This window comes from Salmo salar, chromosome ssa28 (assembly GCF_905237065.1).
Source record: "Salmo salar chromosome ssa28, Ssal_v3.1, whole genome shotgun sequence".
NCBI classification, from domain to species: domain Eukaryota; kingdom Metazoa; phylum Chordata; class Actinopteri; order Salmoniformes; family Salmonidae; genus Salmo; species Salmo salar.
The window spans coordinates 1,104,941-1,125,315 of NC_059469.1; the positions used below are offsets into that span (position 1 = coordinate 1,104,941).

The 20,375-nt window shown below is 40.5% G+C and overlaps 2 protein-coding genes across 8 annotated transcripts; one reads left to right on the plus strand and one right to left on the minus strand.

The window, feature by feature from the left end:
- Positions 1-1,507: 1,507 nt before the first annotated feature.
- On the plus strand, positions 1,508-5,343 carry LOC106589282 (SNF8 subunit of ESCRT-II). Its single transcript, XM_045710166.1, is given in 8 exon segments — positions 1,508-1,949; positions 2,090-2,140; positions 2,258-2,396; positions 2,563-2,639; positions 2,641-2,668; positions 2,756-2,828; positions 3,000-3,141; positions 4,968-5,343. Coding segments are annotated over 8 exon segments (702 nt in total). The 5' UTR covers positions 1,508-1,895; the 3' UTR covers positions 5,106-5,343.
- Positions 5,344-5,374: 31 nt separating this feature from the next.
- On the minus strand, positions 5,375-19,840 carry calcoco2 (calcium binding and coiled-coil domain 2). Of its 7 annotated transcripts, none has more exons than XM_045709929.1 (16): positions 19,821-19,840; positions 14,162-14,337; positions 10,941-11,043; positions 9,774-9,934; positions 9,449-9,574; positions 9,222-9,344; positions 8,505-8,615; positions 8,276-8,398; positions 7,778-7,893; positions 7,565-7,634; positions 7,290-7,418; positions 7,017-7,205; positions 6,762-6,857; positions 6,469-6,649; positions 6,326-6,351; positions 5,377-6,140 (listed from the first exon to the last, which is right to left on the minus strand). In XM_045709929.1, exons 2-16 carry the CDS (start codon positions 14,327-14,329, stop codon positions 5,976-5,978), a joined length of 1,887 nt encoding a protein of 628 aa, XP_045565885.1. In that variant the 5' UTR covers positions 14,330-14,337; positions 19,821-19,840; the 3' UTR covers positions 5,377-5,975.
- Between the last annotated feature and the right edge of the window lie 535 nt (positions 19,841-20,375).

Here is a 20,375-nt window from a genome sequence, read left to right on the forward strand (position 1 = left end):
TGTTTTCTAGGAGGAAGGTTAAATATGTTAGGCTGCAAATGTAGGGTCAGGATATAGGTAGGGTGTCTGGATTTAAGTATTTAGGTAAGTGGTTTGATAAGAGGCGTACGTGGAAGAGACATGTTGAGTATATTCTAATTAAGTGTAGGAAGGTGCTGAACCGCATGAGAGCAATGGCAGGTTATGGTTGGGGGTTGGATAGACAAACACTGTTACCAGGCATTGATCATGTCATGTTTGGGTTATGGGTGCTTTGTATATGGATCGGCAGCCAAAACAGTACTACAGTCAAGGGCCCTGAAATTGTGTGTGGGTGCCTTCAGGACGACATCTGTTGAGGCTTCGCAGATGGATAGTGGGGAACTGCCACTGAGGATAAGACGGGACAAACATCATTAGCATACTGGACGAGGTTGAAAGGGAGTTCAGAAGGACATCCTGCGGTCACGGCAACCTGGGAATGCTGGGAGCGAGGAGGGGATAAGCAGAGGGCATACGGGTGGACAATCGGGCAGAAGGTAGTAGAATATTGACTGGGGGAGAGAGAGCAAGGGCTGGCAATTGCATTGGGGAATGTTCCTGCTTGGCTGTTTCCAAAACCAAGTGAAGATGTGGACATGATTGAGGGCAGGAGAGAATGGGGTGAAGACTTTAGATGGTGTGTGGAGAGATGTATAGATAATTCGTTTTATTTGTATTTAAGGATATAAACCGACGGTTCAAAGGATCCAGTCAGTGGAAGGGTGGGGGCTGCGATGTATATCCCATATTTCAATGTTAGAGTATGTAAGTGGTTAACTGATTGTGTCAATGTATGCGGCAGAGTTGATAGCCATGATTATAGGTTTGAGATGGGTGGAGGAGGTAAAACCACTGAGTGATGATCTGCTCTGATTCGGCTGCAGTGTTGAGTAGTGTGAAGACGGGCAGGTCGGATAGAGGAGACTTGTTTGTGGAGATGATAGTGCTGTTAATGGGATTGGAGAGGATGGGAGTGGTGATAACCTTTTGTTGGGTTTCCGCCCATGTGGGTGTGGAGGATAATGAGAAGGCTGATGTGGTTGCTAAGAGTGCTGTGAGGCAAGAGGGGGTAGATATTCAGGTCCCGCTGGGTCGCAGGGAAGTCAAGTCCTTGTTCTGGGCTAAAGGGCTCAATCTTAGGCAAAGGGAGTGGGATGCTAGTAGTAAGGGGAGGCAATTTTATAGCATGCATCGGTCAGTAAAGGAAGAGGTGGGGAGTATGGGATGTGGGAGAGAGGAAGTTGTGTGGAGTAGACTACGGTTTGGGCACACAGGTTTGAATGCCACGTTGTGGATGATAGGGAGACATGAAACAGGTCTGCGTGATGAGTGTTTAGTGGAGGAAACGGTGGAGCATGTGTTGATATTTTGGAATTGTATGACATAGATGGGGGGAGATTGTGTGAAAGGGTTGGGGTTTGGGTGGTGTATTTCGGGGGAGGGAAGTGATGTCTAGGGCTCTATTTCTCCTTAGAGGAACAGGACTAATTAAGAGAATTTAATGTAGTTCGACCGTAACTTCCCTCACACTCCAGTACAGTAGGTGGCGGTGTATGCACCTTGAAAGTTGCGATCTGCAAACGCAATCCCAAAGAAGAAGTTACTTCCAGGTAAAGAAGCGTATAGTCAGTTAGCTCTCAAATGTCACAATGAGTGCGATATTAGTCGACTTCAGAGACGTGTGCATGGAAAGTATTATTGAATAGGTACGGAATGCCGACACTCATCACATGGCTGCAATAGCCAAAAAAGCATTTTGCGAACTAGCATGTTACTTTGACCGTTCAACTGGAAACTAGCTAGCTAGCTAGCATAACAGTAGTAGTGTCATCTTTTTGCTAGCTAACGTTAGTTCTTTTTTTGACACCAACAAGATGCATAGGAGAGGAGTAGGTGCGGGAGCTATCGCCAAAAAGAAGCTTGCAGAGGTAATTTGTTTGCCGTCATGTTGTCTATAGATGAATGTGCCCATCTACAAAATGTAAATAATCAAGTCATGGCATTGCAGTCATTTTCATTAGCAGCAAGAAATACAAACTTCTTAGCCAAAACACTCTGTTTTCTGTAGGTCAAGTATAAAGAGAGGGGGACAGTTCTAGCTGAGGATCAAATTGTTCAGGTAAGCCCAATAAGTCGTGTGGGTGTGCAAGTGTGTCTACTTTGGAATGCTATTTAATCCATGTAGGTAATCAACTTGCTGCCATTGTAGAACGATCTAACCGTCATGGTCTTTTAGATGTCAAAACAGCTGGAGACCTTCAAATCTAACCTTGAGGAATTTTCCAGCAAGCACAAACAAGAGATCCGTAAGAGTTCCCAGTTCCGGGTCCAGTTCCAGGAGATGTGTGCCACCATTGGAGTCGACCCACTTGCCTGTGAGGGTCACAACTGTGTCGTTTTTTTTTTTCTCTAGTAGCCCATTAGTTAAGGGTATTGAATGTTCCTTAGTAATTTTTTATGCTTTCTCCATGAGGTTTATGCATTGTATTTATTCAATTAATTGATACGCAACCAGTTGAGGGTTTTCTGTGTCATTGACAGCTGGCAAAGGCTTTTGGTCAGAGATCCTTGGTGTGGGTGACTTCTATTACGAGCTGGGTGTGCAGATCATTGAAGTTATGCCTGGCCCCGAAACACAGAAATGGAGGTGAGGCTTCTTTGGAACATAGTGAAAGTCATAGCAAAACACTGCATTTGTAATGTGCCTTTCATTTTTGTATTATCTCTGTTTTAGGACTTATTACCCTGGATGAGCTCAATCACAGAGTGTTGAAGGGAAGGGGGAAATTTGCTCAGGATGTGAGCCAGTGAGTACCATCAGACAAATATTTGAAATTATACATTCAATTGTGTCTCCTAAGAAATGCAGAAAGTCAACATTTATGATCATATTTAATACAATAATGCAGACAGTTATTCATACACTTTTGTGCAATTTCATTATGAAGTTGAAATTGTATCTCTATTCTCCACTCCAGAGATGACTTGGTGCGGGCCATAAAGAAGCTGAAAGCCATGGGGAACGGCCTTGGGATGATTCCTGTTGGAGGCTCTTACCTTGTGCAGTCAGTGCCAGCAGAGCTCAACATGGACCACACTGTGGTACTTCAGCTGGCTGAGGTAATCCTTAATTTCACCTCGTGAGTCTGTATCGTGTGGCTACCTAATCAGAAGAAGGGCTACGTTTCAGTGAGTGAGATCAGAGGGTCTCTCAAGTTGGAGCGAGAGCGTGTCTGTCATGTGCTGGTAAGTTTAGGAGGAGGAGGCGGTGGTGTTGTAGTACTCGAGTCTGGTCTTGAGTCCACATATTTATAGTGTCTCGGTCTTGACTCTCTCTCGTACAATGGGGACTCGTAATTTCTTGCAGAGACCAGCGGAGTGAAAAATTCCAAATGATCAGCTCCCATTCAGTCAGCCCTTAAAACTGCTTCGCCAGGCCAAATATCCACACTCCTTTCATGACACATGAATATCTTATTTGCACATAACGTTACTGTCTTTTACTATCGTTGAAAAATATCATTAAACTTTGTCAGAATTTCCTTGATTTGGTGGTAGGGAAGAGTGGGGGACATAGTGAGCGTCCAAATTTCACACAATCAGTAAGGGGAGACTTGGGGAAGTTGTAACATATTTCATCTATTATAGATCTGTCAGGGTTAGTGGCAGGTAGCCTAGTGGTTAAGAGCGTTGGACCAGTAACCGAAAGGTCGCTGGTTCAGAATCTGCTGTTCTCCTCTTGACCAAGGCAGTTAACCCCCAAAAAACAGATGCTCCCCGGGAGCTGATGACATGGACGTCGATTTAAAGCAGACTCCTGCACCTCTGAGGGATTGGGTTAAATGCGGAGGACACATTTAGGTTGAATGTATTCAGTTATGCAACTGACTAGGTATCCCTTTTCTTTGTCTATTTGCCCTCGGCATGCATTTTTTTTCACCACTCTTGAGTGTCTAAAGAATCCATATGCAGTTCTGAAATATGAACACATTTTGAACTCTTATTATGGTGGCGATTTGACACAATTACAACCATGGTCTTGAATTGGACTCACATTTTTCTGGTCTTGACTTGGTCTCGCTGCCCTCCCGGTCTTGGTCTTAATCAAGCCTTAATCAATATTTTGTTTTGTCTCATTTATTGATATGGATATAGCCTCTGTGTGATGGGGTTGTGCAACTCAAATGGCAATAAGCCTACATACCGAGTGGAATTCACTAATACAAGGCCTACAGTCCGTGCTCTTAAAATCTGGGAAAACGTGTGAGTCATTAGGTTACATGATCACCACAATACCGCCATGCAGCTATAAATATGTATTATGCAATTATATGGCAATTATATAACACAACAGCATGGCATATTTAGGGAGCGGAACAGGCCTAGCCTAAATCATATTTACATTCTATTTTGCAGCTCAGGCGGTTATTCTAGACAAGGTTCTTCTTTGTATTTATCATTCTCACACAAGTCATTTGCTGAAGGCCCAAGCCTATACCACGTAATCTACTGGTATAACGTCGTATTGAATGCAGTTTTAAAACAAGTTCTAGACTTTTATTTTGGAAATGAAACCTGAAGCTGCAAAGCAACTAACATCTGGGCTAGAGTTGCTTGCTTGACTAGCTACATTCGGTTCATGTCCTTTACAGATGCCACATTACTGACAAAAGTTTGCATTAAAAAAAAAAGACCTGTAACCGAGTAAAGGGAGACGTAAAGTAAGATTTGAAAAGTGTAAGTGTTCATTCATAGTCGTAACACAGGTTTTGTATGTTTACAGATCAATTGTAACGTTTACATTTCATGTTTCACACATGGCTTTTCTTACTATCTTAACAATTTATTTTGGGATTTTCTTATGATCCTAATGATATGTACGTTCAACCTTTTGGCAAGTATCTGGCTCCATACCCACCATCCTAACACACTCCTTGTTGTCCTAGGAACACCTGGTGAAAGAGGGCTTGGCATGGTTGGATTCCCAAGCTTCTGGAGAGCCACACTATTGGCTGCCAGCCCTCTTCTCGGAGCTGACTTCCCTTGATGTCACACCTGAAGAGGCCAATCAGATGACGCCTTAAGAAAAATAGGATTTTTGGGAAGTCGGGGGACTTTTTGATGAACAATGTGTGCATGTTGCAAATGTCCTGAATTGTAATGTAACTTCAAGGGTAGGTACACATCATCTTGCTTCCCATCAGTGATTATGGAGATGAAAACTAGGTTAAATGTTATGTTTTCTGTGGCAGTTGTCAATCATGGATTTGTTATACAGTTTTGTTCTATGCAATGACCTTTTATTAAAACAGAGTAATTCTTTGCCTATTGCAGTTCATGATACAAAACAATGTGTACTTCCATGTCAACACAACTGTGCAGACAACTTTATTTGTTGCTTCCCACATGAATCCCATTTGAACCATTTCATTTTCAGATGGCATCATTTGACCATTAATCGTTTGACTCTATTATGCAACACGTTATGTAAACATATTAGCAGGAGGTTTAAGGGGAGAAAGTCAGTATAGTGTAATTACGCAAAGTAAACAGTTCAGCAGAGATTATAACGGAGTAAACATAGGAAATCATTAAATAGCAAAGCAGTACATTCCTATCACCCAGCAATGGAGGCAAAATTCTACTCCAAGACCAAAATGAAGTGCCATCAAACAAATATCTGATATAGTATGATACATGTCAGGCTAAATAAATTAGCTACGGATTTACCAGACATTTAATTCTTAACTTATTTGACCAGGTAAGAGGACATTTTACAGTAATAAACAGGGGACTAGAAATGTTATTTATATAATATCCTGGATTGGTTGTTAGCCCATATTTATTTGCCCACCCCCCATACAGAATAATTAGTAGAGTATCAGCTTTTTTTATTATTTTTTATGAGTAGTCAACTCACAAACAACTCTCTGGGTTGTGAGGAAGTAGCATCTCTACACCTCGTGGCTGTAGACGTGGTCTTCATATAAAGCCTGCTCCATTCCGTCACAGATGAGGGTGCAGAAGGGGCACGCTCTGTGGCTGTGCTCGTGCAGCTCCAGCTCGTCCTGGGTGATGCCAGGGAAGGACTCATGGCAGTGACGACACTCCAAGGACAACTATGGGACAGGCACAGGTCTTAAGTGGTAATAATATTGGATCTAGACTGGATCGCATTAACTATACCGTAGGACAGAAATGATTGTGGATAGAGCAGTATGAAATCAACCCTTTGCTCCCAAATCACTTGGGTATGTGTAATCTGTATTAATACCATGTGTACCATAGGAATGACTTGACATACCTCTTCCTCCAGGTTTGTAGCCGTGCCTGCAAACAGAATCGTATATTGAACGTGTTATTTCTTCAAGGTGGGTCCGTGAGGCACAAGGTGTTCGTTTAGGAATATTTTGGTAAGCTTCCCAATAGCTGCATAATTGGGATTACCTGGGGTTTCATATGGGTTCCCAAAGTGGAGAGAGTCAGCCAGTGCCTCTTGCTGCTGCTGCTCCTTATTGGCGGTAGGGTCAGTTGAAGAGCCATAAGGGTTGGGATGCTGCATGGGCACTGCAGCAGCCTGGACGTCATCAAATTCCTTGCGAAGTCTTTCAATATCTCTTTTGAGATCCTGCCAGACGGAATATATTGGAAAAACCTCAAGGTAAGCAAATGTCCCTAATTTTATTGTAAAGTAAATAATTCACTGACTGGTAAATAGTAGCACAATTCATAGAAATCACCTGATTCTCTCTGGACAACTCCTCTTTCTCTACTTTAGCAATCTCTGCCATGTTTTCTTTCTCCTCAATGATTTCGTTTAACTCTGAAAGTTGCATCTGAGAGGAGAAAATGGGCAATTTGTGATCAGCCAAGAGAACAAGGTTAGTGTTCATTTCTTCTCACAGGTCAACTAACTTCATAGAACAAACAACATATTGGTTAGCAAAAATCATCGCTGGATTGGAAAATTCAATAGTGTAAAATTCTCAAAGCACCTCTAGTTTGCTGCTCTTCTGCTTTGTCTGATCAGACGTCATGGCCGTGCTCTCCATGCATTCCTTGAGCTCCTCCAGTTCCCTTTCTGCTTGCTCTGCACGTTTGCGGGTATTGTTGGAAGCCTGCAACTCCTTGTGCAACTGTGTCTGAGCCTCCTCCAGCTGGCCCAGAAGGGCTTGGTATTGCTCCTGTAGACACACAAGACTACAGTATTACATTGCACAATGGTGTGTAGGGGGAAGGACATGGTTCTTTTAGCAACTTGCTCACACCTTCCAATCAATGTCCACCATCTGCAGTGGCTGCTGCTCCTGCTCTGACAGGCTTCTACGTAATGCCTTGTTCTCAGTCTTCAGGTCCTGTAGCTTCTCCTTCTCTTTCTCACTGCTCTGGAGATCCACCTGGAAAGGGTCATGAGATTATATTATTGTTGTTCTCCAGTCAAAAGAAAGCACTCTGACATTGAATGAATTGGCCAACAAGTCTTTTAAAGAGTTTGCGTTGCAGGTATTCATTCACATTTGATTACTTTGCGGAGTTTGCTGACCTGTAGAAGCTGAATATGATCCTTCAGTTTGTGGGACTCCTGCTCAGATTCTTTGAGCCTTGGGCTCAGCCTATTGACACAGACACAGGGGCATGAGAAACCACATAGTGTAAAAAAAAATATATATATATCCTAAAAGTGATGATATGACCGGAAAGGTATTGGACTAGATAGCTATGTCCCCATCAATTGTTTGAGAGAAGAATGACTCACTGTGCAATTTCCACACTTTGGACCTCAACCTTTCCTTTCAACTCCTCTCGCTCCTTCTTCAGCTGTTTTATCTTGATCAACGCTTGTTCATATTTCTCACAAATAGTTGTCAGAGTCTGCAGTCATTTGTGAAAAGAAATAGGAAGTTACATACATGACAAGGAGACAGAGAAAGTGGGGGGGGGAAAAATAATAGAAGTAGCATTGAAATAAATATATTTATGGTATACATACAGCTGTCACATGTTTTGACACTATATTCACCAAATATGTTTCATGAATAGGGGTCAGAGACTGGCGCCATTCATGGAAAGAAACCGTTAGAGACAGAGAGAAAGTGGAAAAAAATTGGTTGTTGCATTGAAAAGCATTGATGGTATTCAGCTGTATAGCTGTCAGATTGGATGCTTTTTTTTTTTACTACTACTACTGAGAATTAGCTGTAGTAGTACTGGTAGTTTAGTAGTCCAAAATGGGAAAATGGTTTGCGACAGCTACCTCCTGTCCTCTCTGTGATTCATCCATTGATTTGGCATTCTGTGCCAGTTCTTCATGCACTCTAGTATTCTGTTGCTGCCGCTCCAGTTTGCTCACTACCTGTAACAGTTCCTCTTTGGACTCCTACAGAAATAATATACAACTCATCACCCTCTCAACCTGATTAGGGGCTAGAAAGAAGACAGCTGTTGGAACAAACGACATGGAAACAAGCCTTAAGGTGGTCAACCTCTTGCTGTTGCTCCTTTAGGGCACATGTCAGAGTCTCATTTTGCTCTTTCAGTTGCCCCAACTCCATGGTCAGCTCTTCTTTCTCCCTCTCACTTTTTTCCACCTGTTCCTAGATTCAGAGATGCTTAAATCACATCCATAACCTCTTAATTTGTTTGGATAGTTCCATCTATCCATAAAGTAAACACTGTGTACAAAACATTAGGAACACCCTCCTAATATTGAGTTGCACCCCCTTTTGCCCTCGGAATAGCCTCAATTAATCAAGGCATGGACCATCCTTGATACACACGGGAAACTTGAGTGTAAAAAAACCCAGCAGCGTTGCAGTTCTTGACACACTCAAACCGGTGCACCTCTACTATCATACCCCGTTCAAAGGCACATCTTTTGTCTTACCCATTCACCCTCTAAATGGCACACATACACAATCCATGTCTCAATGCTTAAAAATCCTCCTTTAACCTGTCTCCTCCCCTTCATCTACACTGATTGGAAGTGGATTTAACAGGTGACATCAATAAGGGATCGTAGCTTTCACCTGGTCAATCTGTCATGGAAAGAACAGGTGTTCCTAATGTTTTGTACACTCAGTGAAGTTCCACCAAGACAAGTTATGTTCAAAAGCATTGACGTTTCAATATGTTGTTTCTTAGTTGTCAGATGGTTTGTGATCAGTGTGTTAAAGACACAAAATGGACCAAGTATTTATTACCTCCTGCCCTCTGTGTGAGTCATCCATTAGTTTAGTGTTCTGTGTCAGTTCTTCATGCTTTCTTGCATTCTCCCGCTTATTCTCCGTGTTACCATCTGCCTGGTATAGTTCCTCATTTGACATCTGCAGAAATAATGTTACAATTCTGTTGCCTCACATTTTTATTCTCACACATGACTAGGGGCTAGAAATGACCCGCTGTTGGAACAAATAACTTGAAAACAAACCTTGAGGTGATCAATCTCTTGCTGTTGCTCTTTCAGAGCACTTCTCAGAGTCTCATTTTGTTCTTTCAGTTGCCCCAACTCCATGACCAGCTCTTCTTTCTCCCTCTCACGCTGCTCTACCTTTTCCTAGATTCAGAAATGCAAATCATGTACACGCATAACCTCTCCTACGGATCATTTTAGCAAAATAAATTTGCGAGGAACACCCTCACCTTGACCCAGCCACTAAGCAAGCCAAACAGAGAGTGCTGCATTTTTAAGACAAGTATTTCAAGCATGGCCTTCAAAACACAATCAATGTTAGATATGGTGGATTGTATTGTACCTGAGTTATGATAACCAAGAGGTCATTTTCAAGGCTGCAGTCTGTGCTTTGTTCCCCTGGGGTTTTAAAGCAGAAGGGGGTGCTGGCTCCTCTCACTTGGTCATTGCTATCGATATAGCAGAACTGATAGAACGCTGCATCATCCTTCGGCAAGTAGTATGCTATTAGAATCACAATATCATTGTCAGTGTAATCCCCTGCATAATATTGATCACTTTAATATCAAATAAAAATGTAAAGTTAATATTGGCCTACAGGTATCATCAAAAAAAGTAACTTACACTGAACAAAAATATAAATGCAACATGTAAAGTGTTGGTCATAAGCTGAAATAAATGAACACAGAAATGTTCCATGTGCACGAAAAGCTTGTTTATCTAAAATGTTGTGCACAAATCTGTTTACATCCCTGTTAGTGAGCATTTCTCCTTTGCCAAGATCACGACCGTGGACCATGTGTATGGGATCGTGTGGGCGAGCGGTTTGCTGATGTCAACGTTGTGAACAGTGCCCCGTGGTGGTGGGGTTATGGTATGGGCAGGCATAAACTACGGACAATAAACACAATTGCATTTTATCGATTGCAATTTGAATTCACAGAGATACTGTGACGAATTGTCCATTGTCCATTGTCGTGCCATTCATGTTTCAGCATGATAATCCCAGTTCTTCCTTGGCCTGCATACTCACCAGAAATGTCACCCATTTGAGCATATTTGGGATGCTCTGGATCGACGTGTATGACAGCGTGTTCCAGGTCCCGCCAATATCCAGCAACTTCGCACAGCCATTGAAGAGGAGAGGGTCAACATTCCACAGGGTACCATCAACAGCCTGATCAATTCTATGCGAAGGAGATGTGTTGTGTTGCGCTGTATGAGCCAAATGGTGATCACACCAGCTACTGACTGGTATTCTGATCCACGCCCCTACCTTCTTTTTTTTAAAGCTATCTGTGATCAACAGATGCATATCTGTATTCCCGGTCATGTGAAATCCATAGATTAGGGCCTAATGCATTTCCTTATATGAACTGTAACTCAGTAAAATCTTTGAAATAGTTGCATGTTGCGTTTTATATTTTTTGTTCAGTATAAATCACAATAATTCATATCAAAGTTCATGTCAGTTGAAAAGTTTGAGGATAAAATCCACACATAGTCTTACCAGTAAAAAGCACTTGTTTTCTGACTGGCTCCAGTCCTATCAGATCCAATGATGGTTCTACCCACACAAATGTGTGATAATCCTTTGTGGTGCTCCAGCCCACCTGCACAATGATACACCAGTTATAACATATTCATGACTGACAACATATAGAGAGGCATTCCAGACTGGATATTTATTGTTTAATATAGGTTATTTACTTTGTGGAAATACAATCCATATCATAATCTCAGATTAAACCGATCACACATGAACAATGTTCCCTCTTAACTGCGAGTGGGTGCGCAGCTCCCCGGGAACTGCCGTGCAGAAGAAATATCAGCAGATGCAGAGAAGAACTTCACTCAACTTTCTAGAGTTTTCCCCCTTAGTTAACACTATCAACGTTTCCCTTTACTGTGGGTATTGTGATCAAATCCAAGCAATATTAGCCACTTTCAATGCAACATACCGAAACAAAACTAACTTTGCCAGGCTTAGTTTACAAAACGAACTATGCAAGAGATTTTGTTGTAGGCAGAACGCATCGGAGAAGGATTCTATTGCATTGGCACTCACGACTCAGCCGTACTCTACACAGATCGTTATGGCATAACCAAACAGAGCTGCAGTAGGACTATATGCAAATAGACCATTGCCATATATGGATCTATGCCATTGACTTTGAACTGGACTATGTTTACAGCATAAGCGGTCGTGAGTAGATGTGCTTGTTTTGAGATCAAAGTGAGAGCTTCATGTAGCCACGTGTGCACATTTGTACATGTCCTTTGCTAGTTAGTTATTAGCCCAGTTATAGATCATTTGTAGCCAGCAATGGGGGAGTAATTTGCTCCCTAAAAGAACACAAAACGTGTACATTTCTAAAAGCAAGTCTGGTAAAGAGCTTTTTTTTTTGTCTTAAAGGGGCAGTGTTGTTTTTTGAGACAGGCGTGAATAAGATAAGTAGCCAATAAATAGAGGGTAGCATAATTTGTCTGATTCTCTGTAATAATGGTATGGGAATAATGATGCATTTTATTTTGTAAAGTGGTTTCCAGGGTTGGGAAATAAAGGATTACATGTAAGGGATTACAAAAAAAGGTAACTAATCCATTACAAGAAAACATATTGTAATCAGATTACAGATACTTTTGAAAAACTAGATTACTTCGAGGATTACTTTTAAATTCAGAAAGGATCCTTGTGAAAAACAATCTTTGACACGTCTCTGTTTTCTCAATGTCATTCAAATCAGCATTGAAAGAAGGCGCAAGTTTAAGTTTGATCCACCTGAGCGAGTCTGACCATAAGTCAGAGACCACTATAATGACACACCAAATGTGTTTGATGGATGGCAGGAATAGGCTTTTGTAGGCTACAGTCTACAAATGTGTGCGACTGCTGTCGGCATCCAAAGATTATCCAACTTGAATAAACACTTGGAGGTAAGGATGACAGCAGTGGTGTAGTCTACGGCGATACGGATATCACTTATTATTGTTATCTACATAGCGCATTGATGTGAATCACACTGCTGCTCTCTCATTTAGCTATTTGCGCCTTACAGATTGTGGTTGTTGTGGATGGCTGTTCACAAATCTAAATGTGTATTTGAACCCAATAATGGTTGAATTCAAGAAGTTTAAGCTGCATATCAATCATTGTTTTTGAAACCAGTAGACAGCCAGTGAAAATGCGCTCTTGCAACAGCTGCACAGTGTGGATCCTAGCCTATATAATAAAAGTGTGACTTTTATTGCTCAGTCTAATTCATGCTGATAAAATAAATACATCCATAGGCCTAATGGACACATGCTCAAGCTTGCATACTTTTGATAGACTTAAAGGGGCAATCTGTAGTTGCTACATCCATTTTTGGACTTATAAATGTTGTATATATCTATATATATCCATTGATTCTTGAAGAATATAACTTATAAATGCCTCATGAGTTTAGTGCAACTGTCACACTCCATGAGATCCCAAAATATAAGCTTGTTTTACTCCAATGTTTGTAAACACTGTAAATGTAAACAAACACTGTATAGCCTCATAACATGGTTAAAACAATCATTTTGATATCATGGATGGTCAGTCCTTGCATCAATAGCTCTGTCTATTAATCTGACAGTGGTTACATTTACCCAGGTCTTCCCTTAGCTTTTTATCAAAAAAGATGCGGGGCAATCCATTTTGTTATTGTTTCATTTGTGGATTTGCCCTTTAAACAGCTGCATATTATCAAGATATCAAAGTGTCACCAACAAAAAGGTAAACAATAGGCCTATAGCAAATGCAGCATATGGCATTCATTTTTCACATGTAATTAGCACTTTTCAGTAGTGCTCAAAGCATGCCATTCCATGAGCACAGCATTTATTTTTCAACTCGAAACATTGAGCCCAATCAGTCCTCCCTGACAACAAAATCATAGACAGAGCAGAGCTGGCTAATAAATCCTTTGTTTTGGGGGTATGCTCTGGTAAAACTATTTGGCTAATCTATACTTCCATATTTCCAAATCCTATTCTTGAAGATCAAGGGGTAAAACATTTATTGAAATGACTAATTCTGATAGACATTGGTTTTTAATGTAAATATATAATTTAATCATATTATTATATGTAGTAGAAAGCAATGGGTTATGTAATCTAAAAGTAACTGAATGTAATCAGATTACGTTACTGAGTTTTGGTAATCCAAAAGTTACATTACTGATTACAATTCTGGACAGGTAACTAGTAACTGTATCGGATTACATTTAGAAAGTAATCTACCCAACACTGCATCAAACAACACATTTTCAGTCACCTTGTCTGAAGGATAAGTGGATAAACAGGTTAATATCAAGCCCTGCATGTTTTGTTCAAAAATCATGGAATGTAGGCCTACATTGAATACCACACATTGACTGCTAATGTAGGCTGAATGATAGAACAGCTATTTCCATGTTAAAATGTTATGGGATGTATTTTCTCCTTATTTTTTTTAATGATAGGCCACTCTAGTAGGCCTACATTATGATCAAATAGCCACAGTAGCGTACTTGTCCACTGTCTGAAACTAATTTAAAGTGGGTACAGCCTCAGTGTTCACAGTAAGCATGTGCTGGAAGTTGCACAGATTTTTCATAACATTCAAGTTTGCACTCAGCAGACATTAAATTTGCTCAATGCCAGGAAAACATTTGCGGGAACATTGCTCATGAATATTCATGACAAATCGGTCTATAATCTCACCTTGAATATCCCCACCCAGTCTCTGGGATTCGGTTGGATGGCTGCTGTCAGAGTGTAGCAGCAAGTCAAGGCAACATTTGACACATATGAGTTTGGGATTTCCTGAAACACAACCTGGGAAAAGTTTGTTGACAATCCCATGTTGGCTGCAGTTTCGAAGCTCTCCATTCTGAGTTCTGAAATTGAGAATATAACAAAATGAAAACACGTAGGCCAAACATGAGCAAAAAAAAATGTAATGGTTAAAAACTAACCGCAGGTGCAACTTGCGTAAACCATTATTTATGCTGTCAACTGAACACTTATGTATCTTCTCTGGCAGCACACATTGTCGATGGCTCGGTTGTTTATAAGGCATAGAAATTGCAAACACTATTGTGTTGTTTGCAAAACTAAGTTTCACTTTCCTTTAAAATAGGTTGTGCAATGTTTATGCTTCCAACCAGACCATATTTAACACAGAATTATTTTATTTTATTGTCAAACATACACTTCTAACCCAATAGATTATTCGAGATTGTTTTATTATGTTTGATCAAACCATAATAAACCATACAAGGCCACAAATAAAATATAGGAAAGAAAACTCATGTTAAAGGTAACGCAATTCTGTCATTATTACGATCACATGTGTTATGCTGTTTATCAAAAAAAATGTCATTAAATAGTTGAACTTACATGAAGTTTGGACTGTCACTGCCTGTTCAACTCCGCCGTGTCGCAACCATAGATTGTGTATATATAAAGGTCGCAACTCAGACGTCAACTCAGAATACTGTTCCAGGTATTCATTTCAACTGTGCACAAACGTCATCAACCGTAGGCCACTTTGGGAAATGTAGTTTCTTCTGATTGGCCAATCAGAAGTGGATTTTGGAGTTTAAAAGGCCAGTCTACTGTCAGCTAGGGCTTTTACTTACTTTCCCTTTTATCTGGACAATGGAACAAAACTATTCAAAGTGATCAGTTACCTAGATTACTAGCCTAATCATAATACAATTTCACAATCTTGTTCGCTTGTATCAAATAGGCCTGAAGAAAAAAAAATGTCACTAGATAAGGCCCAAAACAAAATGTCTGTAACAGTTACATTGTATTATGCTCTGTTACACATAAAAAGGGAGGTTATTACAACAACCCGTTTTGATCTTTGTAGGATGCCTATTTTAAGATGGGGAGATTTCACAATATGAAATTGGAGATAACCTCTTCCCTCATTTAAAATGCGATAGTGTCCTGTCCCCATTAATAAAGGGTTGGTCTTATGTTGTGACTGTGTGGATATTGCTGATGTTGGCATGTCACTAGTCAATATAGCACTATCCAATAGGAAAGGGAAAGGGAGCCTTGTTGCTGGACTGTTTCCGTTTTCAACAATGACAATTCAGCTGAAGCAAAAAACAGACTGTCACCCAGGATAGATAACAGGACGGGGGATAATCGGGATCAACTTTCAAATCCCTGCACCAAATCCCAAATCCCTAGCACACTCAGATATGTGTATGCAGCCAACAGGCTTCTCCTCAGTTAATCTGTTGTTTTCTGGGGCAACGAGCAACAGTGTTTCATATAGATGTGTTGGTTCAATTATGGAACAATCTCCTGTGTTTGCCTGAAGACTTGGTCAAGCTGGTGTGATTGAAGGTGCAAGGATGCTTCCTTCTATTAGCAAACAATAGCAGATGAAAAAAAGGGCCATAGAGGATGACAAGCAATGGAAATTTAAAAGGCTGGGTAGAATTTTGCTATAGCAGAAGCAGACACCATGCCATAACATAATCACTGGCGACACATTGGTGCTGCTATTCCGGTAACACTAGCCCACTGCTCTCCTTCTGCTTCTCCGGTACCCTTGGTTCAGTGGACAAAAGGAGATTACCTGCCGGGCGCTGTATCAGATGCTGTAGGTGTGACTCGTGTGTAGCCTAGTTGGACAGACAGCAGCTCCCCAATGTATTAACCATCTTAAAACACACTCTGCGCAACCCTAACCGTTCTGATGCTAGCCAGGATAGTGTAGTATTAGACACAGGATGGTGCATTGAAATGCGCTTTGCACCTGTTGCAGGCCGGTGATGACGTTTGGGTTTTTCTCTCACTGATCTGAACCATATTGGATTTATGGAAGGATTTATTTTCATGGTGGTTTATTGATTTTGAGGTTGATGTATTTGATTGATTAATTTATTTAACCTTTATTTAACCAGGATAAGCCCATTGAGACCCAGAGTCTCTTTTTCAAGGGAGACCTGGCCAAGAAGGCAGCAACAATCAATACATTACAGAATTAAAACATAAGACAATACAATCAATTTCAACATGATCCAGCCTAAAATAGGCATTTACACTCCTCTGTGACGGTCTCCCATCAAAAATGTAAATTAATTCAGTGGCACTAACATATCTAGAGGACGCATGTATTGTAGACTGTTCAATGCCTCTGGTGCACAAGAAGAGAAGGCAGTCTTGCCTAATACTATAAATGTCCTGGGGACTTTAAGTAGCAACCACCTGGCAGACCTGGTATGGTAACTGCTGGTGGTGAAGGATACCAGACTACAGAGGTAAAGAGGGAGTTTACCCAAAATGACTTTGTTGATTAACACATAGAAATTTAGCTTTCTGCGCATATAAAGTGAGGTCCAACCCACCATTTGGTATAAGGTGTAATAATTTGTGGGTGAGTAACTTGGCATTTGTAATAAAGAGCAAGGATGCATGATTTACAGATTCCAGTCTCTATAAGACAGAGGAGGCTGCATGCATATACAACAAGTCACCATAATCAATTACAGAGAGAAAAGTGGCCTGAACAAACTTCTTTCTAGCCATAAGCGGGAAGAAAGCCTTATTACGAAAATAAAAACCTAATTTCAATCTAAGCTTCCTCACAAGATTTTCGATATGAACTTTTAAGAACAACTTGTCATCCAACCATATACCTAGGTATTTGTAGGATAACACTATTTCAATGGATAAGCCACCAGATGTGACAATGCTAACCTTCTCTGTCTGAGTGCTCTTGTATAAGTCATGTATTTAGTTTTTTGTACATTCAAGACCAGTTTGAGACCCTAAATGGAGGCCTGCAGTGACTGAAAAGCAGTCTGGAGCTCTTCAACAGCCTGAACCAGAGAAGGAGCACATTAATAAAGTTGCACCTACAGTTGAAGTTGTAAGTTTACATATACCTTAGCCAAATACATTTGAAATACACTGAAATACACCAAATACACTCAGTTTTTAACAATTCCTGACATTTAATCCTATAAAAAAATCTCTGTTTTAGGTCAGTTAGGATCACCACTTTATTGTAAGAATGTGAAGTGTCAGAATAATAGCAGAGAGAATGATTTATTTTAGCTTTTATTTCTTTCATCACATTCCCAGTGGGTCAGAAGTTTAGATACAACCAATTAGTATTTGGTAGCATTGCCTTTAAATTGTTTAACTTGGGTCAAACGTTTCGGGTAGCCTTCCACAAGCTTCCCACAATAAGTTGGGTGAATTGTGGCTCATTCCTACTGACAGAGATAGTGTAACTGACTCAGGTTTGTAGGCCTCCTTGCTCGCACACACTTTTTCAGTTCTGCCCAGAAATTTTCTATAGGATTGAGGTCAGGGCTTTGTGAGTTCCACTCCAATACCTTGACTTGTTGTCCTTAAGCCATTTTGTCACAACTTTGGAAGTATGCTTGGGGTCATTGTCCATTTGGAAGACCCATTTGCGATCAAGCTTTCACTTCCTGACTGATGTCTTGAGATGTTGCTTCAATATATCCACATAATTTTCCTCCCTCATGATGCCATCTATTTTGTGAAGTGCACCAGTCCCTCCTGCAGCAAAGCACCCCCACAACATGATGCTGCCACCCCCGTGCTTCACGGTTAGGATGGTGTTCTTCGACTTGCAAGCCTCCCCCTTTTTCCTCCAAACATAATGATGGTCATTACGGCCAAACAGTTCTATTTTTGTTTCATCAGACCAGTGCACATTTCTCCCAAAAATACGATCTTTGTCCCCATGTGCAGTTGCAAACCGTAGTCTGGCTTTTTTATGCCGGTTTTGGAGCAGTGGCTTCTTCCTTGCTGAGCGGTATATGTCGATATAGGACTCGTTTTACTGTGGATATAGATACAGTTGAAGTCGGAAGTTTACCTACACTTAGGTTGGAATCATTAATCCCTAACCAACAGTGCAGTTTTAAAAAATACAGATAAGAATAAGAGATAAAAGTAACAAGTAATTAAAGAGCAGCAGTAAAAAATAACAATATATACAGGGTGCCGGTACAGAGTCAATGTGCGGGGGCACCGGTTAGTTGAGGTAGTATGTACATGTACAGTTGAAGTCGGAAGTTTACATACACTTAGGTTGGAGTCATTAAAACCCGTTTCTCAACCACTCCACACATTTCTTGTGAACAAACTATAGTTTTGGCAAGTCGGTTAGGACATCTACTTTGTGCATGACACAAGTCAATTTTCCAACAATTGTTTACAGACAGATTATTTCACTTATAATTCACAGTATCATAATTCCAGTGGGTCAGAAGTGTACATGCACTAAGTTGACTGTGCCTTTAAACAGCTTGGAAAATTCCAGAAAACCTGATTCAAGTAGTCAAGGGTTTGATGATTATAATTAATGTGTACGTTAGCCATTATGACAACCTGAACCTCCTTGCCATCCAAGTGAGAGGATAAACACACAAGTACACCACAGAGTACATTTAATATCTGCACAAGTACAATGTAATTACTGAGTGTACACAAAATGTAGCTAATTAAAATGAAGTGTATGTTGGGGGTGCTTACTTGTAATTAATGTGTACTTATATCGTATGTTACCCATCCTGATCCTAATTTTAAAGCTTCCGGAAGCGCCATCCAAGTTTAAGAATAAACACGCTAGTACACCACAGAGTACATGTAATATCTGCAAAAGTACAATGTAATTACTAGGTGTTACACTTCATTTTAATTAGCTAAATCCTGTGGATCTTGAGGTGTACTTACTTTGTAATTATTGTGTACCTACAAAGTACGTTACCCATTCCGACAATCTAATCGTCAGCTTCTGAAAGCGCCATCCAAGTGAGAAAATAAACACACTAATACACCGTAGAGTACATATCTGTAATATCTGCATAAGTACAAGGTTATCGCTAGTTCTTACACGGGATTTAGCTATTTAAAGTGAAGTGTAACTTTATAGTTACCTATGAGCAATTCCTATATAATTACGTGTTACTCATTACCAAGTGAAAATACCTACAAATAAAAGACGAGCTTCTACTTTAGTCAACTTTATTGCAATATGTAAAAAGACCTTACATTTCTTATAAAATAATAAGGATTTTTATTGTTAGATTAATCATTTGATTAAACAAAGATATATAACATAAAAATAACAACTCTAGTGGGGACTCAAATCTGTAGCCTATAGTATGGTGAGTAGCCTAGATACAGTAGCTAGCTAATTTAGAAAAGCTGAAGAACTGTCAATGGGGTGTGTGATTGGACAAAAGCCCAGTCTATTTGTGTAGGAAATTCAGTGCAGAAGAGCAAGAGCAGGGGGTGCGTATTCATTAAGCCACAACTGTTGCAAAGCGTTTCATAAATGGAAGCAAACGGAACGAAACGGGGAAGGACCTACCTGAATTTGTCCAAGAGAAACTCTCGTTTTTGTTTGCAGAACCAAACGTTTGGACTTATGATTACACCCCAGGATGTCGGAATGTTTTCAAACAACGTTGACACCATGTGCCTGCCACAATAACGCCTCGATCCCACCGACAGCGTCTTCGCGCAAAATGGTACACAGTATCATCTGGATATGTGTGCAAGAACAGTTCAACATTCACCTTCTGCTACCATTTATGTCAAGCCGTCTACGCATACAGCTTGATGCATACATTCGATAAATCCAACGTATGCACCACACAGAACGCACGGCAACTGCCTCTGCAACGCAATGCTGCAAGGCAAACTCAGCGTTCCATTAAAAATGAATGTACTTCTGGTGTTCCAAAATGTAATGACTGTTGGTGTGATCGAGGCGTAACACATAATGGTTGCAGTTCCCCTGCTCAGAAGTTGCGTGCATCAACCAATCGCTGTGTGCCATGTCATTGACAGTGTCATCGTCTGACGGATTGCTATATGTGGTTAGCTGATACTTAAAATCATAGAGATCCTATTCAGAGGACTG

Excerpts from the sequence above, each read along its gene's own strand:
- calcoco2 (XM_045709928.1), bottom strand. The coding sequence starts at position 14,440 with ATGGTTTACGCAAGTTGCACCTGCG. Across the intron at positions 6,858-7,016 it reads AGAAGAGCAGCAAACTAGAG|ATGCAACTTTCAGAGTTAAA; the intron begins GTGCTTTGAGAA and ends TTCTCCTCTCAG. Across the intron at positions 6,352-6,468 it reads GAACCCATATGAAACCCCAG|GCACGGCTACAAACCTGGAG; the intron begins GTAATCCCAATT and ends TTCTGTTTGCAG.